General features: G+C 44.0%; 1 protein-coding gene across 6 annotated transcripts in view; it reads right to left on the bottom strand.

Moving 5' to 3' along the window:
* VPS8 (VPS8 subunit of CORVET complex) overlaps positions 1-16,020 on the bottom strand; it is a 224,996-nt gene that overhangs the window by 102,365 nt on the left and 106,611 nt on the right. For all 6 annotated transcript variants that reach the window (XM_073360260.2, XM_073360261.2, XM_073360262.2 and 3 more), the window contains exons 27-30: positions 15,671-15,742; positions 3,735-3,854; positions 2,437-2,493; positions 1,206-1,288 (exon numbers count right to left, since the gene is read on the bottom strand). In XM_073360260.2, the coding sequence (XP_073216361.2) occupies positions 1,206-1,288; positions 2,437-2,493; positions 3,735-3,854; positions 15,671-15,742 (332 nt within the window). The remainder of the gene's footprint in view (positions 1-1,205; positions 1,289-2,436; positions 2,494-3,734; positions 3,855-15,670; positions 15,743-16,020) is intronic.

The following is a 16,020-nucleotide window of genomic DNA, read 5'->3' as shown; positions in this document are numbered from 1 at the left end:
AATTTTAAGTAGCCTCAGTGAAGCAGTTGGTCAGCTTCCTGAGAAAAGACTATTCTCAGTAAGTGCCCAATCAAGAAACACTTAAGCTAACAATGAACTTGGAGATGCCAATCCACACCTGAGCTTTCCCAGGAATGTGGCCTGGCTGGTAAGGAACTCAGTCATTCATGGACATGTGACTTGCCCATGTGACTCCAAAACTTGGAGCTGGATTCTGGATAGGAAAAAGGGAGGGGGGGGTGTCTCCACCCACAAGAGAAAGTCTATTTAGGCCCCTGGGAGACTCCTCCATTTTGCCATGTGCACGTGGTTTGCTCACGAAAGGCTGAAAGGAATGCTGCTAAGTGGACCAATTCTTCAAGCCCAAGCAACAAAATTTGGAAATTTAATGGGGGATGAATCATTCCAAGCCAGCAAGGGGTTTATAAGTCGTTTTTAAAAGCGTCATGGCACAGCGCAGGTATCGATTTCTGGAGAAAGCCGATCAGCCAACGTATCGGCCACAAATGCGTTTCCCACCAAGTTAAAATCTATTTTACAAATGAAGACTACCACGAAGAACATGAAGAACAACTTTATAATTGTGATGGAAAAAAATGCGAGCCAGAAAGAGCAGAAAATAACAGCTTTTTTTCTAAGTGAATCATAAGACACTTCTTTCAGCATGGCCCTCCTAACCCACGATCCATTAACACACGGTCGTGACGGCTTGACTCCCAACATCTGTGCGTAAATGGGTCTGTACTGTACTTGTAAATTCCTTTAGGATGTGGACCCCCCCCCCATCCTCCATAGTCACCCATCATTACATTACAGTCATTACAATATGCCCTACATAGACCACGTGAAACCTGACTATTTTACTTTCCATGATGGAATCAAATTCAAAGCTAGTCAAGTTTCACATGATTTGGGGTTCCACTCTGGAAGGTTCACACAGCTCTGCAGAAAGTACTGCTAAGAAGAACTGAAAACAATCAGGATGACATTAAATACAAATGGACTGAGAGAGATTAGATACAAACTGATAATAAGGAAATAAAAGTGAATATGTTTGGGGGAAAGAAATCCAAGCACAGCTGCAGAACAGCAGTGAGATACTTGGAATGACTACATATCTTCAGTGATGATTAGAATGGCTGAGAGGGCTACAGGAGGACTTTTAAAAACCAGGTAATATACACTGTAAAACCAAAAAAGCTTACAATTCAGCTTTTTCTGCCATAGGGATGAGACGATTCTCTTCAAATTGTACTATCCCTCCAGCTTGCAGTAGTTCTAAAAGGACCTGAAGAGATATTCAATAATTATTATTTGTTTTGTGGTAGTACTACAGCCTCAGATCAAACAAAGATTGTACCTGTCTGAAAGAGCTTGCAACCTAAAACCAAATATTACTGTTGGGTTTTAGTTTACTTTTGGTTCTCCATCAATCTGAAGGTCACATTTCCCAAGGATTTTCCTGATGGTGCTATCAAACACAAGACAAGTACAGGAAAATGGGTGACCCTCTCTGCCAGTGATACCCTAGCAACAGGGAGCAGGAGTTACGAAGGAAATTCAATGACAGAGAAAATCAAGTAGCCTGGATCTTCCCAATTAATTAACTTAATGTCAGAGAAGGTGATAAGACACGACCCACCAGGGAGAGGGAGAACTTGCTGCAAGGATGATAAAGGAAAATAATTAAGAGGCTACAAAATGGAAAACTAATTATTAAACAAAAGCAACTAAACTTAGGCCTTGTCTAAGTGAGACAGCTGCATTGATTTTACTTCAACTGGCTTTTAAATATTTGCATATTTTGTCCTGGTTTTAAGTGGGAACATTTTCATTTTCTACTCCAACTCCAGCTCTCCCATAGCATCAGTTATTCTTCCACAGAGATAGGCAGGCTATACATATCAGGAAAAAGACAACATTTAGGTACATGTAAGACCTAGTGAGACTGAAGCATAAACAGGAATTGAAGTAAAACACTTGAGCCCAGATATCGCAGTGGTAGCAGCGTGGGGGGAATGCATTGTCCCAGCTAAACCTAGACAAATGCCATGTTAACTCCATGTGTGTCATACTTTCTGCAGGAGTCTAGATTAAAAGATTCCTGATGGCCCTGGTTCATTTGGGGACAGGAGAAAGGTTCTCTCTCTTTAAGGGGCTGTTTCAGACCCCAGTAGTTGGGATCTATAGTACCCATCTCCAGGCCCTGTTATGCCACTGCTCCTGGCTGTGCCCTGCTCTGCCCTCCTTTCCCACCCCCCATCTCCCAATGAAAGCTTCCATTTTGGTACATTAGCTCCAATACAGCCTGTGGTCACTCATTCTCTGTCTTCTGACCAGGTTAACCCTCCTCTAGAGATTGGTAATTCCTAGCACTTCTTTTTTTGACCAGTTTGTCTCTTACACATAGTGAAATACACCTCTAAAGATTGCTACCTGCTGTCTCTCTGAGTGTCGGGAATCGTCATCAGGGCTGCATAGAAATTCAAGGACCTGGTCAAGGAGAAAGATGACTATTTTCATTATATATTAAAAAAACAGTGAGGAGTCCTTGTAGCACCTTAGAGACTAACGAATGTATTAGGCATAAGCTTTCATGGGCTAAAACCCACTTCATCAGATGCATGGAGTGAAAAATACAGAAAGCAGTATACACACACACACAGCACATGAAAAGATGGGAGTTGTCTTACCAAGTTTGGGGGGGGGGGCAGTGCTAACAAGGCCAATTCAATTAAGGTGGAAGTAGCCTATTCTCAACAGTTGACAAGAAGGGGTGAATATCAAGAGAGGGAAAATTACTTTTGTAGTGCTAAGGAGGCCAATCCAATGAAGATGGACGTTGGTCGTTTCCAACAGTTGATGAGAAGGTGAGAGTATCAGCAGAGGGAAAATTACTTTTTATAGTCACCCATTCACTTTCAGATGTTTGTGGAGCCTTACTCTAAGGCTCTGACGCCTTTCATTAAATATGCTATTATCCATTAGTATAACCCTTATAGACTTGCCTGCTTTAGGGTTTGTATGCACTGGTACACCAATTGGTGCAAACCCCTAGTAAGGTACAGCATACCCTAGTTTCAGACTGTACAGAAACATGCTGTGTATTAAACCATTCCTTATACAAATCCATATACATTATACTTAATTGATACAGGCTTAAATCAGGTAATCTGTTGAGCCCTTTATTCTGGCACCCCACAGTTAGTGGCATGACTATACTGTTCTCAGGGAGAGGGTTGCAGCCAGTGTCAAAAGATTAACATTTTGGTTCTCTCCTTCCCAACACCCGCACTCTCCCCAAACACACAAAATCTATAGGAAACAGATGGAAGCCTGCCTTTCCATGGCAAGGAAAGACTCCAGGGTCTGAGGAAAAATAAAAGGTAAAGAGACACTATAACATTGTTACTGCACACTGTCTTCACCTCAGGAGATATGTGGAGGGGTCAGAAGCAGAGGTTTCTCCCATATCTCACATAATTACATAAATCACAGCAGGCTGAAATAAGAACAAGTATTTAAAACATTGGCACTTTTGTGCTGCCTTCTCCGTGTAGTTTCTGAAATCACAACCACTGAGCCCCCACCCAGTATCCCACCTACTATGTGGCAGGTAACCGATCTTTAGTACACCTGAGCCTACAGTGCAATTTTCAATTTATTTGTGGAACCTGCATGTCAGAGACCTCCATATACAGCTGAGGTTTCCTCAGTGACAATGGAACATTTACCTGGTCAAAAAGCGTCCTGTTTACAAACAGCGTATTGTTGGGTTTAGCGAGCTGCCGGGCAAGAAAGGTAAAAAGACAGCCAACTTGTGATGGGGTGAAATCAGAATTTTCCACCATAACCTTGTGAACGAGAGAAAAAACAAACATGATTTATCCATTATTCAATCACCTTTGAAACACACAAAACAAGACGCCACAGCATGACACACTAGAAGTTACACTAGCTGTACCAGAGTGAACTCTGAGGTGTTTAGAGAGCAGCACAACATCTTACAGGTTTTCCAAGTTGTGGCATCACAACTCTGCCTAGTGATCAAGCCTGCTACTTCCTTACGTGCCCATTCAACATAATGTACTTCTGTCGTGAAGACTGTGAATGAAACTAACAGTCACCCTGTGGGGTATTCATTCCTGCATGGTTTTAAAAAGTAGCTTTGGCTCCCATTTCAGATTAGCTCAGATGTCCCAGTAAGAAAGCAAGTGCATGACTAGCAGCATAAGAGAAAGCTGGAAAAAAGGCACAAGTGCCTGGAACAGAGTGAGTACAGGGGAAGCCAGGTGGGGCTGCACTTAGATACCCAAGCAACTATATGTATCTCTCTATGGCTGGGTAAGAGGATTCCTGAATTAACAAGGAAGGCATACTCAGACATGGTTACCTGAAGAGATGAAGTGCATGACTGCCTACACCCACTACTATGGTAGAGGCACCTGACTGAATGTAGACAGGGTTGTGCTTGTGCTTCCAAGGGTGTGAATTTGCACACATGCTCTGATACTTTAAGGACTCTCAATAAAGGGAAGTCTGAACAAGCTTAGCTGTCTGGAGCCCTGGAATAAAAAGGGGATATTTGTGCCTAGACTTCACTGTCTGGGGAGGGGACTCCTACAGGAAAATCTGTGGCTATGTTCTGGGAAATAAGTTACTGAATGAACAGGAGGGTCTCATTGCCTGTGCATGTGTACAATGGGGTGCTGTTCCCAAGCATGAATGCCTGTGAAGCAGCTGAATTAAGAGGACCAAGTTTTTAGCCATGCTCAGTATCTAAGGAGCCCCCAGGCCAAAAGTTTCCAACTTGAGTACTTAGAGCCTATAAATTGCAGCCCTTCAGGGAGACTCAAGGAGAAAAAAAAAATCATTTGATTATGAATTGAGAGACCGATTCTGGGGTGCAATCCAAACCAGTGAGGGGTTGTCTCACTAACTGCCCTGTAATCCTGGGTGCTTCCCAACGCTTTGCTGTTGTAGCTCCCAACCTGGGCTGCTCACAACCTGCCTACCAGCATGCAGGTCACACCTGAGTGTCTGTGCATGCACGGCTGCAGAACCTGGTCCAGCAGCTGTGATCCCAGCAGCCTGCCAATAACACATCAGTCACACACTGACTTCCACCAGCCTCGGTTACAACCAGAGAGATGACCCCAACACACTCCAGTCCTGAATTTCCCCCAAATGTCCCTCAAGTGCCCAGCCCTCTCCTGGACGGGTCCTTTGCTCCTGTAAACAGAAAAAACCCACATCACAGCTTATTAATTTAACGGGGGTAAATACACTCTTCTCTTTAAGCATAGCACTGAGTTAGTTTATATTAAAATAAAACAAATTTGTTAGCATCACTTAACCTATGTCCTATTGCTAAGTAAAAGGGAGAAAGTTAGACAGTGTTATAAGGAAGTAAAAATGCAACCTGAATCTAAAAGTTTAGAACTTAATCTAGCAAAATACAGGCTTTGCTCAACATAATCTTTGTGCAAGAAAGAAACTATTACAATAGTGCGTAGGTGTGAATATAGGGGTGCTTAGTGTCAGAGTTTCCCGAGCTGTACTATATGATTGTTAAACGGAGGTGTTTGAATCAGCCTCACCAATACAGGAGGAAGGAGGTGTTGCCCCCCCAACTGCCTTCCACTTCTTCCTAGCAGCCCCCAAGCAGCTCTGGTGAGCCAGGAGCATTCTGCACAGCTGTTTTGCCTTTCTTGTTGCAGCTGCTCAACAGCTCCCACACTGGCTGTTTGCTGAATCAGAGAAGGGGGGGAACCAACACTGATTGCTCCATTGCCAACTTCTGTGCTGAGTTTTGGGAGTCCCAAAGAGAGCACTTAGCAAAGGATGGCTCCCCACCCTACGCAGCCACCAAGGGCAGCCCAGCAAAAGGGGCGTCTGTCTTCATGAACAAGGTCAGCTCCCAGACTACTGCACTGGGCAGCACAGTATGGGGAGGAGAGATCAGCCCTCCGTGGAGAAAGAAGTGGTTCGAGACTATTTAGAAAAGCTGGACGTGCACAAGTCCATGGGGCTGGATGCGCTGCATCCGAGAGTGCTACAGGAGTTGGCGGATGTGATTGCAGAGCCATTGGCCATTATCTTTGAAAACTCATGGCGATCGGGGAAGGTCCCAGACAACTGGAAAAAGGCTAATGTAGTGCCCATCTTTAAAAAAAGGAGGAGGAGGATCCGGGGAACTACAGGCCAGTCAGCCTCACCTCAGTCCCTGGAAAAATCATGGAGCAGGTCCTCAAGGAATCAATTCTGAAGCACTTAGAGGAGAGGAAAGTGATCAGGAACAGTCAGCATGGATTCACCAAGGGCAAGTCATGCCTGACTAATCTAAATGCCTTCTATTATGAGATAACTGGCTCTGTGGATGAGGGGAAAGCAGTGGACGTGTTATTCCTTGACTTTAGCAAAGCTTTTGACATGGTCTCCCAAAGTATTCTTGATTAGGGGGCTGGAACTCATGGATTTATGAGGAGAGGTTGAGGGAACTGGGATTATTTAGTCTGAGGAAGAGAAGAATGAGGGGGGATTTGATAGCTGCTTTCAACTACCTGAAAGGGAGTTCCAAAGAGGATGGATCTAGACTGTTCTCAGTGGTAGCAGATGACAGAACGAGGAGTTATGGTCTCAAGTTGCAGTGGGGAAGGTTTAGGTTGGATATTAGGAAAAATTTTTTCACTAGGAGGGTGGTGAAGCACTGGAATGCATTACCTAGGGAGGTGGTGGAAGCTCCTTCCTTGGAAGTTTTTAAGGTCAGGCTTGACAAAGCCCTGGCTGGGATGATTTAGTTGGGGATTGGTCCTGCTTTGAGCAGGGGGTTGGACTAGATGACCTCCTGAGGTCCCTTCCAACCCTGATATTCTATGATTGTCTAAGAGGAGAAGCTGAGAAACAACAAGTCTTAGGGCTAACGTATGCCAGTTGGCAATGGTCCTCCAGGGACCATATGCCAGCCAAGGACAGCCAGAGGGCAGCATGCAGCACCCCCTGCCCCTCCATACCTCTGCACAGGAGGAAGGCATGTGAGCTATACCTGCTCCATGCTTACTGGGGATAAGGAAACTTGTTCCCTGTGTGTCACCTGAGCAACACAAATGGAGCAGAACACGGAAGAGAACATGTGTCAAAGATTTATGAGGAAGTCAGTTGATTCTTGATTGAATCTTTGTGTCTGAGTTAGGGCAACAGGCAACTCCCTCACACTGTGGGAGCCCCTTGACCTTGATGAAATGTATTTTGCTTTCAGGCTGAACACCACTGCCCTATATTAAAAGAAAGGTTGCCTGGGCATGTTCGATTGTTTGGGGAAGCTCTGAATGACAGAAGGAGCCTATGCCTACTCACATCTCTCTCTGGCCCCAAAAGACAACAGAGAGCCACCCTGACGCTCCTGAATGGGGATTCTTGCCCCTGCTTGGGTAGGAATGCACAGATGAATAATGGGGGGGTGACTATGCCTATGCTTGGGTGTCTGGACTCAACTGTGCTCAAGCTTTGGTGCCTGGGAGAAAACACTGGATGAAGCAGGACAGACTATCTTAATGCTAAAGTGAGTGAAGAACCCAGGATAAAGGATCAGTCCATAAAGGTCATCTTAACCACTGTAAGGTAGATAGGGACCAGTAATGATGTTAATCATGGAACAGCACCATGTTATGTTTCAAAGGTAAACCCATATCATCTGCTTTTCCTTATGTTTCATTATCTATAAAAGGATTTGTGGAGGTTCCTGTATGAAATAAAATAACTAAAATATTCCTCTAGTCAAATAAACTAGATCACTAAAAGGGACCTTTCCTCTTTCACAAATTCACAAGGAATCTGTGCTAGTTGTTTCTCAAGCTGAGGACTCATGTTATGTAAAACATAAAAAAAGCTTTTGTTTGCTGAACCTGAGTTAGTATTAATAAATACTGAGTCTAGTATTAATAAATACTTATCAGTATCACCTCCGCAACAGATTTTTCACTCCAATTCTGCCACCTACACACTGGATGTGATCATGGTCTCTAAAATTGTTATCACTAATGCACTGGCAGCAGATACATTCAAAAGAAAAAGGTCAATAAAAATTCAAACAACAAAAAACACATTTGCTATTGTCTGCCTGTCCACAGCTGGCAGCAACATTGTTCTGAACTCACCAGTGCAGCACAGTAGCAACAGCTTGCAAGGCAGTGCAAACATTGGCCTGTACCCACTAAAGCACAGAAGCCGCCTACTGTAGTTAGTAGGAGGGGAGGATTTAAAGAAGGTTTTTACTCCAAGCCCTCTCCCCATATCTTTTCAAAGAAGCTTGGGCAGAAATTCACATTTCATTCTCAAACAGATGAGCCTTTTTGCTGTCACTAGAATACATACAAAATATGTGGAGGTGATATCCATGTGCTAAAAACATTTATCACATACCTATGGCCTCATCGTCTACCCACTCATCCATCTTCAGAGGTTCTCGTCTGCATTCCAACCCCCTGAGCAATCTCAAACAGCCAGCACTTACAACCCGCACTGATAACAGACTCTTGTTTAGAGAGCTCACACTCCTGTGGCATGAGTGGATGTGGGAAGAAAGAGCTGGAGAAGGAATGGCCACCACATGTGCTCTCTTGACTTTTTCTTTTGCTGACATGTGATTGCATTAGGAAGATTTTTTTGAGGGAACCATATAAATGATGCATCAGATTTGTTTATTTATTGGAAGCCAGTAGGGGAGTACTAATGAAACTGCTCCCCACAGAGGGGAGGAGAGGAGGGGAAAGAGGTACTTGGAACGCTGGTCCTGCTTGCTAAAAGGGTATGTCTTCTGGAAGTAGCTGTGATAACAAATTTCAGAGTAGCAGCCATGTTAGTCTGTATTCGCAAAAACCACAAGTACTCCTTTTCTTTTTGTGGTAACAAAGACCTTCTTCCCATTATCTGTAGTTAGGGGAACATTTTCAATTCTCTAATGAAATTTGGCAATTCTTCAGACAGTTAAAACCTGTGAAAAAATTTGTGACTTATTGCCCAAAGATTCATGAGGAAGTCAGTTGATTCTTGATTGAATCTTTGTGTCTGAGTTAGGGCAATAGGCAATTCCCTCACACTGCGGGAGGCCCCAGACACCCGTGTGTGCTGTGAGTTCTATATACTCAATGCTGGATTAAGTTGTTTTTTGAATGGAAGAATGACAGAATGCCAGGGTCACAGAGATGGAACAGAATAAGTTTAACTTGCAATTCTTACAGTTGCCTGTTGAGGGGCTCTGACTATTCCTGTTCTGCCAGGCAAGGGAGGTGCGAGGCAGGGATTCTCCTCCTGCATGTTTTCTCTCAAATTCAATCAAGTTACAGGAAAGGAGATCTGTTATATGAAGTATTCTGAGAGAATCTCCTAAAGCTTCTATTCTCCAGCAAGCATGAGGGGCTTAACCTGTACAGTCCTTTGGAGGCAGAGAAATCCAACTTGACCCTGGAGGCAGGACTGAGGCACTGTCACTATGACTGACCTTCAAAACTTTACCTCCAATTGTCTCATGACACATGGCAAACCCTTTTAGTGAAGATTGGTGGATGGATTCAGGCTTGAGAGTCAACAGTTCTAATCCTTTCATTTCAATGAACCATTTAATTAGTGAAAGAACTAAATTTAAGATCAAAGGATTTAAAAGCTGTGGGAACACTGGAACCTTTGGATATACATAAACTAGCCCTCCTGGCCGGCTCTGCCACTATTCTCCTAATTTGCCTTTCCTTCTCTCCCTGGATGAGCAGCTATTTACCTTCTCTCCATACCTGCCAACAGCACAAAACCAGCTCCCATCCTGAGTGACTGGCACAGCAATAGATAACATGCTGCCTAGCCACTTGCCTCACAGGGGTCTCTTCGTGCCACTGTTCCTGCTTCACTGCATTCTCTTTTGCTCCAGTTCCAGTCCCTCCCAACCACTGTTCCTCTCCTCCCCAAAGACGGACATGGCTCTAGCTCTCATAAAAATTATTTACATGATTTATATGAAATAGCTCATCCCCTACACTACTGAAAACACTTAGGCTGATGTTCTGTCCACTAGCAAGAAAGATTTCCGTCCAAAACATGTTAATAACGTGAATGTTTACAACAGCAGATATACCCAGAGTACCTCAGTCAAATGATGCCTCAGTTAAGGAACCATCGAAAAAGGAGTTTACACACTTGTAACTGGAGGTTCTTAGAGATGTGTGGTCCCTATCCGTATTATCCATGTGTCCAGAGCCAGAAAATTTGAAAATAGTGTCCGTTGGTCCACGCTTGTGCCGTCTCACCTTGTGCCTCCATCCAAGGGTTTAAAGGGAGGGCAGATCAGACCGTCTGCCTGTCCAGTTCCTTCTCTACCGTTAAGAATCAGTTAAGATCCAAAGCAGAGATGATGGAGGGTGGAAAGGGGAATACAGATAGGGATCACACATCTCTAAGAACTTCCAATTATAGGTAAGTAACCTCCGCTTCTTCTTTGGGTGATGGTCCCTATTGTATTCCACTATGAGTGACTGACAAGCAGTACCTAAGTAGGAGAGTGCGTGGAGGTAGATGATAGTGCTGAGCAGAGTACTGCGATCCCAAAGGCAGCATCAGCAGAAAAGCCCTGTATCAGGGCAAAATATCTTGCAAACGTGTGAGCGGAGATTGGTTTTTCCAATCGTGTGAACGGAGATTGGTTTGGTTTATGCCTGATTGGTTTTGTTCTGTGCAGGTAAAAGGCCAAGGCCCGCCATACATCAAGGGATTGGAGTCTTCGTTCCTCTGCAAAAGTGTGGGGTTTAGGGAAGAACATAAGTAAGTGAATCAATTGGTTAAAGTGAAATTCAGAAACTACTTTAAGGGTGAATTTGGTGTGTAGATGCAAATTATATCCTTATGGAATATAGCGTACAGAGAACCTGCCATCATCGCTCCAAGTTGGCCAACCCTTCTAGCTGAGGTGATGGCTACAAGGAAAGTGACCTTCACGTAAAGGATACACAAGGAGCAAGATGCTGAAGGGTAAAAGGGGAGTCTTGTGAATACTGAAAAAAACTAGGTAGTGGTCCCACTGGGGAATAAGCATCTGAATAGATGGGAATGTTCTTACTCAGGCCTTTCCAGAATCTATTGGTCAGTGGATGTGCAAAGACCAAGTGGCCCTGGTAAGGTGGATGGTATGCACTGATTGCCACCAAGTGGACTCACAAGAAGCAGTTGGGCAAACCTGAGGTCTTCAAAGATAGGATATAAGCCAAGACGAGAGGAATAGCTATAGTTTCTGGGAAACTGCTTCTGATGTGTCCAAGAAAATTGCTTCCATTTAGCTAGTTAATATTTTCTAGTAGAGCCCTTTCTACTATCAGAGAAGATGTCTCGTATAGCTGTGGAACATGCATGTTCTAAGGATGACGCCCATCCAAATACCAAGCACTGAGGTGGTACGGACACAGATCGGGTGCCCGATCTTGCCATTCCACTGGGTCAGGAGCTTGGAAAACACTGGGAAGATGATTGGTGGTAAGGGTGACATACATAGAAAGTTGGGAAACCAGAACTGTCTGGGCCAGTAGGGGGTGAACAAGATGACCCGTGCTCCATCATGCCAGATTTTGGATAGAACTCGAGGCAGGAGGGGTAGCAGAGGGAAGGCATAATTGAGCTGGTCTGACCAAGAATAAGCAGAGCACCATTTTGGGCGTGGCAACCTATGGCTTCGCTGGAGCAATGTGGGGTGCATTTGCCGTTTGTTTGAGAGGTGAGGAGATCCCTAGTTGGGGTCCCCCATAGAGTGAAAATATTGCACAGTATCAAGTCATGCAGCTCCTGCTCATTGTTGACTATGCAATGCCTGCTGAGGGAGTCTGCAAGCACATTTTTTGTTTCCCCAGTAGCTAGACTGCTGATAGTGTAGCGGCAATCAAATCACCCTAGTTCCACAAACTGACTGTGTCTGCCCACAGGAAGGCGGATCTCACACTTCCCTGTTTGTTGATGTAGGAGACAGTTGTAATGTTGTCTGACGTTATAAGGATGTGGTGAGTGTGGATGAATGGAAGACAGGACTTGCATGCCTTCTGGACTTCTTACAGCCCCAGGATATTGATGTGCATACTGGACTCTCGAGATGTTGAGGTACATTGTGCTGCACAGCTGTTCATGTGGGCTCCCCACCTGAATATGGATGCATCTAATGATGGTCCTGTCCAGAGAGGAAAGAGAGAGTGGATGAGCACGCATACCAGACGAGGATTTGTCCACCATAGCAGGGAAGACACTATGCTGGCCAAAACTGTTACCATGAGATTCATGGAATGGCTGTTTGGAGAGTATACTGACTGCAGCCACATTTGAAGGCAACAAAGGTGGAGTTTTGCAAACAGGGTGATGTAGGTGCATGAGGTCATATGACCTAAGAGAGACAGACATGACTCAATCAGTACTCAAGAGTTGTTTGTGATGTGAACTATGATATGGTTCATGCCTTCATTAATGAAGAGCTATTCTGTTGGGTCCAGATGCATGGAGGATATCTAAGAGTTTCTGATGGGAGTTGTGGATCTCTTCAAGAGGAATCTGAAGCTCTCCAGAAACTCTGCAAAGATGGTCTTGGAACTCTCAGAAGTAATTGCGGGGGTGGGGGAGAGAAGAGAAGGAGATATAGAACTCACCGCTTCATTTGGGGATGAAGATGGCAGTCTTACTGGTTTCAGCCAAACCACCAGATCTGGAGCACGTTCCTCCTTCTCCCCAAGATCTGAGCTTCCCCTTAGAGGGGAGGCAAGGGGTGACTCCCTCGAATATCGGATCAACTCCTCAAGGGGGGTTTCTGGTCCCCGTGCCCCAATATAGCCAGTAAGAGGGTTTAATAGGCCAATAGACTAGCAGCTCAGACTTAGATGGGGTGGAGGCTGGTCCCAAACCAGCGCAGGTCTTTTGGGCGGTGGAAGACACGTAGGGTAAGGAAAGAAAGTTTCATTGGGTGGTTTGGAATCTCCCAATGAGAAGGCTGATCCCAGTTCCGGTAGCAGTACCTTTGGTGCCATTGGAGGGGAGATGTATTCTGAGTATGGGATGGGTGATGAATGCTAGAAGGAGTTTGATTCCCTCAGAAGTGATACTATCTCCTTAGAGATGGAGGGGCCCAATGGAGGAGAGGATTCTGCATCCAGGAGAGTGAAAATGTCCTGTGGGGCAGCAACAGATTCAGATCTCCTTGGTGTGATAAGGATTCTATTTGTTCGAGCCACCAAAGCCAGCCAGGACAGCAGTATCTGGGAGCTGACAGTAATCTGACTTCATCAGTGCCAACAGATCCTGGACTGGTAGCTATACCTGCTTTGTTTGCCATTCAGGATACCGTGTAAGGCCATCGTAGTTACGGAGGGTTTAGACTTGGGAAATTGAGACTGCTTATGGAGAGACTTATTATATAACCTTTTACTGCTTGTGTGATGCTCTCTCAAATAAACTGCTGTGCACTGAGCAAATTGAATCCAAATTTTCACTGACACCAGTAACAATCTGCCCAGCTGTGGGCCATTAAAGATCCATTTCAACAACTACTTTCAAATTCTCCAGCTCCGGATGCATGATGCATAACCCACAGTGGAATACAACAAGGAGCATCACTCGAAGAAAAGCTTGAATTCCCAGGTGATGCTCTCAGAGATGCCTTAATGTCTATCTACCAAGGTGCCTTGCTAACAAGCAGCTGTAGTTTCAATTTTTCAGTTATCATTAAATACTTACATTGGACTCCAGTGCAGGACACGAGACTCTCTAGTCAATCTCTAGTTAAACGAGTTTACATACTTTGTGCAGTGCCTTTCTTCCCGAATTACATACATGCAGTACAGCAATGAAATAGATACTGCTGGCGTGGAGGTGAGCAATGGCCATTTTTGGTCAAGGATACTGGGATAATTCTGTTTCCCTAATGAAAACTGCCATGAACAGATGCAAGTTGGAGGATAAAGGAAAAATTAGGAAGTGCTTTGCTATGGCCTCCAATGGGAAGGACCTCCAATTAATAATCCCTCAGTAACTTATCAGCTGAGGGGCTGGGAAGGATCCACTCATCCTTTGCCAACTTTGCTCACTCTTGAATCCACCCCGGCAAAGGGTTTTTTAATCCTGATGCAGGACAAAAAGGACCTTAATGTTTCACCTTGGAAATAGTCTCTTTTGAAATTTCTAGAAGTTTTCATGCTGACACTTCTGTGCCTCCTCATCTTGTAGTCAGAGGCAGATTTCTAAGCCATTCTTAAAAGGGCTGCTCTCCTATTTTGATCCCAACAGTATTGAAGAAACACTGGGTCTTCAAGACCCAACTGGGGGAAAATTAGGTCAAATTTGTGGTGGCCCAGCCCTTACTTCTTGTTTAAGAGACAGGCCTCAGGACAATGTCTGCATCAAGAAACAACAGGAATCCCAAACTAAGGACCCTGCTTGTGAAACTGAGTTAGAGAGCAAGGGCTTGGGGAAATGGATGTACTGCTGATATCTGCTATGATGAACTGTGGAACTAAGCAAAGGAAGATGGGCACCTAGAGTCCAATTTGCTAGTTTGGGGTTCAGTAGGGAAATGAAAAGGGTCCTTTCTTTGCTTCTCTTTTAAGGAGCCAGCTTGGGGGCTGAAAGGATACTCACATTTTGCTATTATTGGGGAGCGTGGAACATAGCCTTCTTGCAGTGAGGTTGGAAATACAGAAGATGTCTGCGACTAGATGTACAAAGCAGCCCTGACAAAAAACACACCTAGAGTAGCTCCTGCTCACAGCCCGGTCTACCTCCTTCCCCGACTGACAGATGCTTTCCTCCCCAACCATGATACTCCCCCCAAAACTGCCCTTGCTGTGTGCTATTTTAGGCATTTACTACAACTACGTAGGTATTTTGAAAACTGAACAGTACCTAAGCCTAGAGCTCTGGCAACAAATATTTTTTAAAAGTGAAAAAATAAATACTATATTTGTGCTTTACCCTGTAACTCAGACTCCTGAGCTGAACTGAGCCTAAACTATGTTCTGACTGGATGGGAGTTTACTTCTGCTTCAAAATATTAAAACATAAAACTTCGCATTGAACTGCCTTTTTTGTTTTATTTGTATGGCTTGCAAATTTTAGAATAAAATCTACATATTGTAAATTGTACACATGATTATATATTTATTCATAATAGCCCCAATTTATTTATTTTAGATTCCAGATAGTAGGATTTAAGGAATCTGATTTATCTATAACAATGAGATCTTTGGGCAAGAGGCCCTATTATACACAGTGTTGGGAGAAAGCTAGCTGGGTGCAGGGTTTTGAGAAGGAACAAAATCCCAGGAAACAAGATTTTTCAGTCAAAAAACCAAAATCTCTGCCATGATATATAAAACAGTGCTTCTCCTCCAAGGTCTCAGATGCAAACAAACACTCATGACAAGCAGGTACCACAGCAGGAACTATACACACTTTATTGATGGGCAAGCTGTGCATCAGATGGGTCGAGTGATCTCCTGAAAGTTACACAATAAGGCACTGACAGAAATGGAAAGGGAACTCATAAGACCTGTTAATCAGTCCTCTGTTCTAACCCTAACTCTACAGTACACTGCCTTTTGAAGTGACTTTGTAAATAATACCGTCTAAATGAAACTCAAAGGGTTAATTTTTTACACGCATTCACCTTTAGCAGGATGTCCACAATTCTTTGTTGATACTCCACTGCTTGCTTGTCATTCTTAAAGTCTTCAAAAGTCTGCATTAGAGAAGAGAATTTGTTCCGCAGTATTCTTTGGCAACTTGGGAAGAAGCTTTTCAATGTTATTCCCATAAACAAAAGCAAGTATGAGCAAGAGGGTTTGTTAAAAGGGTGACAAAGGTACTTTCACACTCCTTGTAAGCATGTTACTTTATCACTATCTTTCAGGAGCCAAATGTCCCCTTGTTTTCTTTTGTTGGCCTGTTTAACTGATTCTAAGGCACTTGATACTTTGGTGATAGAACAGACAGACTGATTAGATAAGACAAGTATAG

This window comes from Lepidochelys kempii, chromosome 9 (assembly GCF_965140285.1).
Source record: "Lepidochelys kempii isolate rLepKem1 chromosome 9, rLepKem1.hap1, whole genome shotgun sequence".
Taxonomy (NCBI): domain Eukaryota; kingdom Metazoa; phylum Chordata; order Testudines; family Cheloniidae; genus Lepidochelys; species Lepidochelys kempii.
Note: the sequence above shows the minus strand (reverse complement) of the source record. Positions and strands in the feature narration are given on the sequence as shown.